At 36.0% G+C, this 12,136-nt stretch overlaps 1 protein-coding gene across 1 annotated transcript in view; it reads right to left on the bottom strand.

Moving 5' to 3' along the window:
- Window positions 1-12,136, bottom strand: part of PLXDC2 (plexin domain containing 2) — a 253,379-nt gene that overhangs the window by 108,452 nt on the left and 132,791 nt on the right. Inside the window, exons 3-4 of the mRNA XM_068212586.1 lie at window positions 9,059-9,205; window positions 4,742-4,811 (exon numbers count right to left, since the gene is read on the bottom strand). Coding sequence (XP_068068687.1) covers window positions 4,742-4,811; window positions 9,059-9,205 — 217 coding nt within the window. The remainder of the gene's footprint in view (window positions 1-4,741; window positions 4,812-9,058; window positions 9,206-12,136) is intronic.

Here is a 12,136-nt window from a genome sequence, read left to right as displayed (position 1 = left end):
AGGTCCTCACTCCATGGTCCCTTCTCTTTCTATAGCACCACCAGCTAGGTGGACAAATTTCCCTCCTGCTCAGAGGTATTGCTCTGTGTTCCAACACAGAAAGAAAGGCCTGAGATGGTGCAACATTAGGCTTTATTCCTTCCCCACAGCATACTCTGTCTCTATCATTGATCCCTTTTCCTTGAAAGTACTGCAAAATATGATGCAAATTCTATTAGAATTCTCCACACTTCAGTACTTATTTTTCATATCCCTCCTGCTACATTGAAAACAGTAAAACTGAACAGAATTTCATAATGATATATACACGTTCAATGTCCAAAAGGAAATTTAAAGTGTTATAAAACTTCAGCTTTTAAGCAGCTAACCAACTAGCTTGCCAACCAGAGATATTTTGCCTTTGCTACTTTCGCACAAGCCATATGTACACTTAAAAAGAATTTGATACTGAAATAAGTGTGATTCCTCATGAGAATGAAAGACTACTTTGAATCAGTTATCCTGACTAGTCAGGGTTTACGAGCCATGCTCAGGTACCACACAGCTGCTCCTCAATGCAAGATCCAATAACATCAGGTTTCAGCAGAAGAATTAGTTCAGTATTTTCAGTGCATGTGTTACTATGTTGTGTCAATAGAGCGTAGGACAGTTGTAGTTTTGATGAAAAGCTGTGTGAATCTTGGATGCACAAAGATCTCTTTCTTCCATAAATACAAGTATTTTAAGCATGACATCAGCCCTTAGGAAGTAATCATCATACAAAGAGTTCTTGATTTCTGTTTTAAAAAATTATCAACTATAATTTGATTACACTGGGATTTACTGCTAGGATGGCTTCTTATTTCTTTGTTTAGTACTCCTTTGATTGACACTGGTAGAAATGCTCAGGCAGCATCCCCAGAATTATTTCAGACAATTCCTCCATCTGGAATATTCCTCTAGTGAAAGATGATTCATTAAATATTATCTCACCAGAATATAATACAATATTTAAAAATTCATCTGCTTGCTTCAACTTCAGCAATTTGCTATTACGCAGGGAAGGTGGACATTTCTGGAGCCTTCTTCATTCTAGCTGGCAAAATGTCTCTATATTCAGCATTATAAATCTAAAAATGTAACCATCTAGTCACTTCAATTTCTACTGTTATTGTTATGTTTCCTTAATGCTGGGCAGTGCTTGCACAGCAAGGTCTTTCCTGCTCCCTGCAATACCACAGAGAAAATGTCAAGGAAAAATGTCATAAAAGAAAAAAAACCCACCTAAATAACTTACAGTATCTGATATAAAAATGCACTAAAAATTAGAGACTGATAAACAAAACAAACAAACAAAAACCCCACAGAGAATAAACAAGAGGAGCTTACTACAATTAACATGGAAAATTAATACAGCCAGCAATGAAGTTTACAGCATGTTGCGTAGGATGTAGGGCACAGAGCTTCAAGGACGCCCTTGAGAAGGGTTATGGTACTGCATGGAGAGATGTATCAGAAGAGAGGGTTTTCCCAGCTCCACTGAGCTCTGTGAGGGGTGTTAGTGACTGGCAACAAGCAGACTTCATATACTCAGCTCCTGGCATGCACAACATGACTCACTATCTCACAAGTTTTTTTTTTTTTTTTACAGAATTACCACATTTTTGGCCTGTAGGCTACAAACTTTAGAAAGCTTCACAAAAACCAAAATTCAGCTTCTTGTTTGAGAACAATCTATAGGAATGTGGGCAGAGACATGTCTGTATAGCAAAGAACCAATTACTAATTGTGTTAATAATTATTTATATTCTAATATATAATTTCTAGAATAATATATAGCCTTTTCAAATATAAACTAAGACAACAATGAACAAAAAGCCCTCAAACTATTTTCCCTCCACATTCTTCCTTGTCTTACTTAAACATAATCAGCTCATCAAAACTATTCAGAAAAAGAAATAAATATTAGCTAAAGATGGAAAAAAAAGTTGAGTTTTAAACCACAGTGATTCCAAAATCATCCTAAGCAATTTGGGAACCCTACTATGTCACACTGCACACTCCATGAAGAATGGCAGAAACCACTGGGGCTGATGTTTTTATTGTGACAGGGATTTAATGTGCCATTGTCCACGACTTCACTTTTAAGAAGGCTATTTAATTTATAATTTGGATGTAAAAAACAGTTTATAGTTTTGTCATTAATATAATTAGTAATATTCTGCTCTCCAGGAAGTGGGCATCTGTCATGTGGGAGTTCTGAACACATTAATTTTGTCATTCTTTTGATGTCAGAATAACCTCTGGAGGGATTCCAGGTCTCTAATAATAGTAATGCCATTGTAAAATCTTGGTTACTAAGAAATAGCAGACCACAGGGTATACAAAGCATGTGGAACCTGTATTCATCTTCTGTTATCATAAATCATTGGTGTTGAAGTGTGATGTTTAGCCTAGCAACAAAATTTGCAAAAATATCTGAATTAAAACACTTTTAGAGAGTTAGTACAGAAGTAAATCTTTCTTTCCCTGCTAGATTAGTTTAGGAGCCCTATAGTTGTAGTAAAGGTTGCATCCTGGACTGACAGAGTGACTTATAGTTACTGGGCTTTATCAAGATAATATTTCAAAATCTGTTATTAACTAGATCTTCTTCATGCTTAATTTTGAGATGGAAAAATCAATGAAATGTCAATGAAAGACAGAAATATCTCTGTGATAATGTCAATGGCATACATTAAAAGGACTGATTTTTAAGTTGCATATAGCTTGACAATAATCCATGGATCTATTTACAGCAATAATATTTTATTTAGTCCAAATGGAGCAAAAAGAAAAGCATAATTGTCAGCCAGTGTTCCATTAATAGCAAGAGAAAAGAATCCTGCAGAGCCACAGTAACTTTTATATTCTGACTTTTTAAAAAAAAAGAAAACAAAAGACAAAACCACTTAAATTCTCCAGTTACTCTGTATCAAAAGGAAAAAAAAATATGTATCTCACAAACTGCTACTACACAGTTCACTTCATGAGATTAACTTTCCTCCAAGTCTTTTGGGTCTGATGGAGAAACTGGTCAGAGCAGTCTATTAGCGAAGGTGATAAAAGTAGGAAAAATTAGGGACTTCCATTAGATGGGAAGGCTCAGCAGAATGACCACACAAAAAAAAAAAAAAATACTTGAAGAGAGTGAACTTTGTGAAATTTTAGGGAACCAAGCACAGCAGTAAGAATAAAGGGACATTTAGAGGATGAACCCTGTCCCCACTACTGCTGTTTTAGCTTTGCAGGATCTATCCCATCTGTTTGTGCTACACAAATCACGTGCTTGATTTTTGCGGCCCATCAAAAGCAACTCCTCTAATAAAGAATACAGAACTAGGCATTGATGATCAAGCAACAAAATTAAACTAACAGCAAAACATAATGGAAATCAGAAAAATCTCAAAATCAGTGGTTCTTGGCTCATCTTATCCAAATCAGCATCAAAATATTATTGCTGATCAAGAAGAGAAAACTGATACTGAAGTCACTTCGTAATTCTGCATCCTTTTTTATCATTCCACTGCAAATCACTTCAATATCAGCCTTTATTCACCTTTGTCCATCACTTGTATTCTGCTTTGGTGGCTCCTCCTGATGAGGAGCATGACAGGAACCTCTGTTAGAATTCCCACTCTTGTTGAGACACTGGCTGCAATTTTACCCTAATCTTTTAGTCACAACCTCCCCATTTAGGACTCCAGTGGGACATGGATATCCCCTGATCATGTCCATCTGGACCCTGTAGCAAGAGAAGGAGAAACTTTGATCAGGGACAGGGTAGAATTGTTCCTGATGATGGTGGCTCCTATTTCTGCCTGCATGTCCTGCCACATCTCTAGGCCGAGCACCACCAGCCAGGGTCCATAAGCTTGCTGAACATGTTCAAGGACCACAGGATCCTCTGGGTGTGCTCTCCATGACACTGCCTTTTGCCTCCCAGTTTTCATTTTTTTACTATTACTCCTTCTCCTTCGTTTTCTAATTTGTTGTCTTCCCCGTCATCTCCTTTTCCTCGTCTCATTAAAATCAAATTGTCTTTCAAGGAGTTGGAGTGGGAAGGGAACAGAAGGGGTTGATGGCTGTTCCTAGCACAGGAGATTGGTGCAAGCAGCAGCCAGCAGCTGTGGGAGAAAGAACCCCAACCACAAGCCATCGGTGGTGCCCAGATCTGCCAGACTGGAAGCTCGAGCTGGCCCTACCTTCCTTCTTACCCCACTCCTCTCATGGAAAGAGGACAGGAAGGCCCTGGAACATTTTCAGAGGCCATACCACACCATGACAAGTCACTGCGATGGGTTTGCCTTACAGGTGACACATGCCATACTTCTAGCAGCACTTCTCATCTTTGGGCAGGAAATCCTTTCCCCTTGCGCAGGCAAACCCTGTCTCCCTCCTGGTTCTGGCTCCAGCACTCTCACCTCCAGTGCAACTGCTAAACACACACACACGCCTGAGTTCTGGGGGAAATACCTAAACAGAAAAGGATTAATACTGTAAAGTCTTACAATGAGATGGGTTTATAACAGTTCAACTTAAATGCTGGAGGTTTTTCATCATATTGATATTTTGTGATTTTCTTTTTGTGGACAGGAAAATTTCCTAAATAAAAGCTGTAGTTTATCTCTTGACATATACAAGCAGGGGGGAAAAGTATTTTAAATAGCTGCAAGAAACTCTTCTCATCTTACTCAAAGTAAATGGCTAGAAAGGCACTTACCTCCAGTTGCCACAGTAATTTCACGTAGAAAATGTCCGTAAAATGGAAAATCGAAGGACAGATTCACTCTCTGAAAGGAATAACAGCAGAAAATAAAATCAATATTGAGCAGAACATTAAGAGAAAAAAAGATGAACAACCATCTACTTCAAATATCTCTTTCATTGCCTTTTACTTTTCACTGGAGCCTTGTTATTCTTAATTTGGGATTTCCAGTAGCTAACTGGAAATAATTCTGAGGAGCACTTAAAGCAGCGGATCTTTATAACGGACAAGTTCAGAAAAGAAAATACACAAATAGACATTGTAATTCAATCACAAGAATAAAATTAATAAAAGATTTGTAGAGTTTCTCCTTAAAAAACTGGCACTTTAACCTCTTTCATAGAAGAACCCATCAATATCAAAAGCCTTAGCAATACCTATGTTTTACAGGACACCTGCTATTTTGGATGCGTGCTTTCTCTGCTCTGCCACACAAGCCTTCAGATTCAAGTGCTGTCCCTGACATCCTGCTGCTGCCTGGGAGCTTATCTGATGAAGGCTGGTCACAGGAAGGCAATTCCTCCAACAAACCCATATGACACCATTCCCTAAAACTCTCTATACTGTCAGCTAGGAGATGGAGTGATGTATAAAGAAATATTCAACAGAAGAAATAACAAACTCTACTAAAACTACTTATTGAAAAATAAAATTAAAAAAAAATTTAATAAGAACTTTTTCTTTTTCCATCTACCTACAGGTGACTGTCCTCTACCAGCTGAATTCATAGCAGAGAATTGTAATTTGGGGAATGAACTCTTCTCAACTAAGCTCACCATAAAGCAACATTCAAATTCAAACTCATTTTGCCTCTCTGCCTATGGCTTTATCTTTTTCCATCTATTCCATTCTGTTCCCAAAGCTCAATGATTATTGTGGCCACTCATAATTATCACCTTGTGTGCTACCTGGTTAAACTCTGAATAAATTAGTGGTCATGGCAGAAAGGAGTGCTGAAATCTCAGCAAGGTCTTTTCAGTTTAAATATAATATCCCATGAAAAACACATCTCTTCCACAATGGTCCAAACAGTAAATATGAAGTGAGCATGCAGTCCATTATTCCTTCTTTTGGAGGATTTACTACAGTAAAAACTGGTGTGAGGATGAGTTGGTGACTGTCCCTCAACCGTAACTTTTGATGACTCCACTTAAGAAAGGGCAACAACCCACACATTTTAAAAAAGTGGAGGGGGAAGGAAGAAGAAAAGTACTTTTATGTCTTTATTTTCTCTTCCATTATTTCTGACCTGCGTTTATTATTTTCAGATTGTATCTGAATACTTCTTCTCTCAGGAAGAATTATATTCACATCAACCAGAAATGTTTAAAGAATTATTTAGCATGAAATTAGCAGTTGAAGACTTACATTAACTTTAAATATTTGGAAAGGGATGGAAAAATTTTCTTTCCATTTAAGTGGAAGACAGAATTATGACAGGATTTATTAGCACATTTCTTGTTTGCTTTTAATTAGAATCTAAAATCCATTTGCAATGTGTTAATTGGACTGAATAGGTTCTAATGACCTTTTCTGTATATACATAAATATGGATGTACAACTGAACATTTCTAATCAAAAATGGCATATGCAAAAGACAGGACATGAATTAACTCACACAAATATTCCTTTACCATGTTCTACAGTTTTCACTGCTGAAGTGTATGCTACATCTATGAATGCACTCCATTTAAATTATGTCCTTGCTCTACCAAACATAATTTGAAGAACTCTGTCGAAAGTACCAATATTCTGACCAAACCTTTCCTCTTTCCTTTATATGCCATCCTCCATTTTACCTATTCACTTTAACTTTCTGAATCATAGTAACCATTGAACTACTTCAAATGAAAGCTGTGCCCCCTTATCTGTCTTCTAAAAGGCTATAATATGAACATTACTACCAAGATGTTTGCAACAAAAACTTCATCCCATTCTCACTCAAGCCTGACATAGCTCTCCCATTGACTTAAGTCAAAATGTGATACCTTGAATTCTGACAATGTAAAAATGTTTAACATAGCCAATTTTTTAGCATAATACTTTAATAACCAAGAGGATTTAAGTATTATTTTGAAACACAATATTTTAACAGCCACTAAAATTTTACTTTTATTTTAATGCTAGAAAGCATACCTCATTTTTAAGAAAGAATATCAGAATTTTCAATTCACTGAAATAAAAATATTCTCTTCATGCATAAATGATTGAATGGACTGGAAGAAATGGGAGTTGAGTTCCCAAATATGACATATCCTGTATTTTAGTCCAGTGTTTGAGTAATCAACTCTTAAATATTTAATTTAAACACATTGAATATCAAAGCCACCTCTAAAATGTTATTGTATGGTTAAGAAGATGGTGGCAATATATTAAAAAAACACCCTTACTACTAGAGTTATAAATCCTGTAGTGTTAGACATTTTAATTGTTCCATTAATATATGTTTGCTACTTTCTACACACAATTACTCTGCTGTTGAAAAACTCAAACCATCTTGTGGATCCTCTCCAGGATTCCCTCCAGTCCTTATGACTTTTCTTGTAGAAGCAAAACAAACTGACATCTTCTGGGAACTCTCAGGATTATTTACTTCCAAATGAAGGAAAACACACAAATTGAGTGTAAAATTGTTAGCATTCACAGAATCCCTGACATCGTAAATTAATTCCTTAATATTAAGCACGTGATAATTTAACTCCTGGTTCTATTGTCAAATTGTAGAATAATATTTAGAAAATATCATGTAAATCATTGAGTCTCAGCAAGATGTGCAAAATGGCCTTTTAAAAAGAGTAATGGCAAAGCTTATGGGAGAGAAGGTAAGAGATTGCTACTGAGGTATGTATGATCTCAAAATATATATTACTCTGCAGTTGTACATTTATAAAGATCACATCTCTCTGTTAAACACCTTTGTTGTGTAGTACCTATGGATGTTGTTTACTTGGACACACACACAAAATATCAACTATATATGCAAAAAATAAGGAATAAAACCTTACAGGATGACTCTCTGGTACTTTTTAATCCTTTAGGGGGACATAAAACAGATCTGAAAAAGAGGTCTTTAAAACTCTGTGTAAATATGGCTGCAGCCACTCAAGTTCATAGTCCAAGATATTTGGGTAAGCGTGAAAAGAGATGGATATCAGTGTGCTAAACAGGGACCAGAGCTTTCTCTGCTGCAGCTGGAAGAAAGGCAGAAGGGGCACCTGACATTCAGAAGAAAGGTCTTAAACCACTTGCTTTGGGGAGAAACAGCTGAAGCCCTCAAGTTTCCATTTGCCATGCTTAATGATCCTCTACACTGACCCCACACCAGACCAAAAATATAGCCTTATTCTAGGCTCTAGTTTAATAACTCCAACAAAATGTCCCCCTTGGGATGGTCATTTCAGCTGCATAATCTCAGGGATCCAACTGGAAACTAAAGTGCTTACAACAAAGACATGGAAGGGTATCATCTTTAGTAATCATTAAACATGGGTTAAAATTTTTGATTTATTTATTAGCTTTTCTTTCGGCATATTTCCATTCTTTCCCTCAACACAGAGCACTAGGATCCTACATAAAGTAGACATGACAGACAAGAGAGGTCTTCACTTTTAGGAACACTCGAAGTTCTTTTTTTCTCATTAGAATCAAACTTTCTTAAGAAAATAGCTGATATGCTGTTTCATTAAGTCTACCCCAAAGATCTATAAATGTCTGAACCCTCTGCATTTGCATTATCCCTGACTGCCTACACTCTTTTAACTATGAAGGACATATTTTTTGAATAGGACTCTCTGCCAGTTACATGTGCTGGATTTATAATTTCACTCTGTGTTCTATATTCTGACTAACATACCACAGTATTTCTTTCTGCTGCCTCTTGCATTCCTCTGAGCAGTCACCTGGCTTGTGCCAGGGAGAAAACAGATTAACTAAGGAAAAGATGAATTAAACTTGTGCTTTCTCTCAGCTTTAAAACTGTTAAATACATCTGCATCTTTAAAAACTGTACAACTTTTAAGTAAGGCATTGGCTTAGGAACAGAGGACAATTTTAAATGTATGTTTAAAGGCATCTCTGAAGGACTGTTACAGATGGTTCAAAAAGTTCAAGGAATCATTTGACAATAACAGTGTAAAGACTTCCACAGCTTAACTAGAATTCATAGACATAGCTCTATGAACAATACCCATGTTACCTAGTAATACTGCTGTGTGGATCTCTGGGGAATAATATCCATGATCGTCAAAGAAAAAAAATGATAAAATAACTTACTGCTGCTTGACGATGGGTATTGGAAAGGATCCCATGAATCTTTACTTTGTCCTTCTCCATTTGGTCTATATTGACCCACAAATCCCGGCTGGTAGAATCATAGGGGCCATATGTCCTTGATGTATAATAATTATGATCTGTATCCTCCTAAAAAGGGAAAAAAAAACACAGAAAAAACAGATTTTAATGGAAGATGCCCCTTAGTTTTATATAAAACTCACCCTTGAAATACTGAGTCCTGTTGCTGCTCGAAGAAACTCAGCAATCAAGGAAAAAGAGTAAGAATTGTAAATATGTTGCAGAGATAGCTCTGCTCCTAACCACTAGCAGTTGACAAGGCAGTTACCTCATGCAATCATCTTATATTATGATTATAATGTTCACTATCCCAAGTATCAATCATACAGGTTGTGTAATAACCACATCAGTGAAATCTATGGCTAAATGTCTGATGTCTTTTGAGGCAAGATGGACAGTTCCTGTAACAATGACCACACTCTAATGAAGCCATGAGAGCTATTCATGGATAACACCTTAAAAAAAAATCGTAGTTTTTAACATTTCTGAACATAATTCACTATTTAAGAACATCCAAAACATTCCTAATAGCTGTAGGCTTTCAATGCTGTTATTTTAAATCTCCAAAAGTCTGGTTTACCGTAGATTTGCCCCTCCAAGACAGACAAATATACACATAATTGTGGAAGAAATCTTCCTAATTCTCGTGGTTCTAAAAAATACAGTAGTTGCTGTCACGCTCCCATCACAGGAATTTTTTGTTAAGGTTAATTACTGTGATGGTCTCTACCTTCCTATCTAAGACAGAAAAAAAGAAAAAAAAGTGTGTGGTCGGAGGCAAGAAATGAAACTCATCTCAGATTCCCAGTCTTCCTTTACTCAAACCAAGCTTTTGCAACCACAAAATATTTAAATCAACAGCATTGCCACCTTTCTGCTGAATAGCTACAAGTAATTCTATAGAAGTAGAACATACTAGTATTTCTTAGTTCCTTCCTCACTTCCTCCCCTTCTAAGACAAAGTAAAAAACCCCCAAAGCCTCGATGATAGAGTTTGAAAAGTAAAATAAACTCAGAAAATAAGAAGTACAATAGAAATTTGAAGAGGAGGACTTATAATTTGGAATTACCCTGGTGATGAAGATGTTCCCCTCCTGCTGTACCTCCGGTATCCAGTCAGCCACATGGGAGTACCCTCAAATCAGGCTGTGCTGCCATGCAGACCTGACATCCCCTCCCCACAACCCCAGATCGTACATAACCCATTCCTATTGACATGATCTTGAGCTGGAGACTCACACATAGCAAGGACTTATATTCTAATGACATAATTCATGTCCTAGATTAAACATATTGACCATAAATCCTGTTTCAGCTGGATTTGACCCTATATTAACATCATTACTGATGCATCTTATTTTAGCTGTTGCAGATATAATCAGGTTATTTTCTCCTTGACAATTTGTGTGTCTTCTGCTGTACTTTGCATGCCAGGATGTACTTTATATATCCAGTAAATCTCAGTAACAATTCTGAAGCAACATGTAACTGCTTCACCAGCTCCAGGTTAGTCACACAAGTAAGCATAATTAAAACTATACTGTCAAAGATGACAAAAGCCAGCAACTTCACCAAATTCTTTCCTCCTTTAATGGTCAACAGAAACAGTTATTGCTGTCATGTATACAACAGAGGCACTGTAAATTAAAAGGTTTTGAAAACAAATATATATATATTCCCAGCCCAATTTATCATTCTGAAAAAAAAATTCTTAGCAAATTATAGTCACATTTAAGGTATACAAAATCTCAAGGAAAGAGCTCCAGAGACAAAAAACAAATAAGTACCAAAACAGCTGGTTTCAGATAAGCATGCAATATTTAAACTATAGTCAAAACTGTGTGAAGTTTTTATTGCATTTCAATTTTTATTTTAATAGCTAATAAAGCTACTCCAGTTAATTTTTAGTACCTAAGCTCCCACCTCCACAACTAGAAGGCTCTAGCACTGAGCCTAGTTAGTAGCTCTATAAAAAATTTTTAAATGGTATTTTGACCCACACCTAAAATGGATTCATCATACAGATTGTAATTCAAACATTTAAATTATAGCCTTCAGCTCAAGATTTTGGCACTGTGTGAGGAATTGTTTATGTCTACCAAATTTTGTGCATAAAAAGTCTTGTTTAGTATTTTAATCCAAGCTAAATAATCTTAGATGATTTATCTATTCTGGAAGGAAAAAAATTGGCTTCTACTTGAATGATAGAAGACAGAATTCCTCTTGATAGTTTTCATGTGGATGTATTTTATGAATATACTATTAATTATTTCTCTCTCACATCCTAATTTTTCTTAATCCCATCTGTAAATTTACAATCTGAAACAAAAAAGCACATGCAGCTAACTACTAAAGTTGATGTGAGCAGCTTGGGAGCTCCAAATAAGATTAGGATCCAAGCTTCTGTTCCAAGTCACTGCTTTCATAGTTCCTAATTTGCATTACAATGGAAATGAAATTCTTGGAATCTTTAATAAATATGATTTTATTGGTATCATTAGATACCTCTGACTTTTCATTCTGTCAGACCTGTTTATATTCTTTGGCTGATTGTACCTGCTTCATAATACATTCCATTCCCTACAGGTAGCTACTATACAAGAAGATGGAAAAACTTTTAAGAAATTTTACTGAATTTGCATGTAAACTACTCAATGAAGAAAATAATTTTAGTAGTTATATGAGACAGATTTAGAGTTTTACTGATAATAAGAATTATATAAAGATAGAATAATGAAGAGGAACAAACTTTTCAGTATCTATGAGTGACATAGAAGCATGTTACTGAAAGGAAAACAGAGAAAGCAGAGAACATACCCTTTACTGCTTCAAGAAAGCTTTTCTTTTTTCTTTCTTTTTCAGGTATTTGGAGGATATGAGCATTATCTCCCACTGTATCTCTAGATGTGCAATTCTGTCCAAATTCTGTTTGTATATGAAGTACATAGCATCTTTCTTCTATGGAACAGTACAGCATTAAAGCAATGGATTTTCTCAGAT

This window comes from Anomalospiza imberbis, chromosome 1 (assembly GCF_031753505.1).
Source record: "Anomalospiza imberbis isolate Cuckoo-Finch-1a 21T00152 chromosome 1, ASM3175350v1, whole genome shotgun sequence".
NCBI lineage: Eukaryota > Metazoa > Chordata > Aves > Passeriformes > Viduidae > Anomalospiza > Anomalospiza imberbis.
This window is presented reverse-complemented; position numbering and strand designations above follow the sequence as displayed.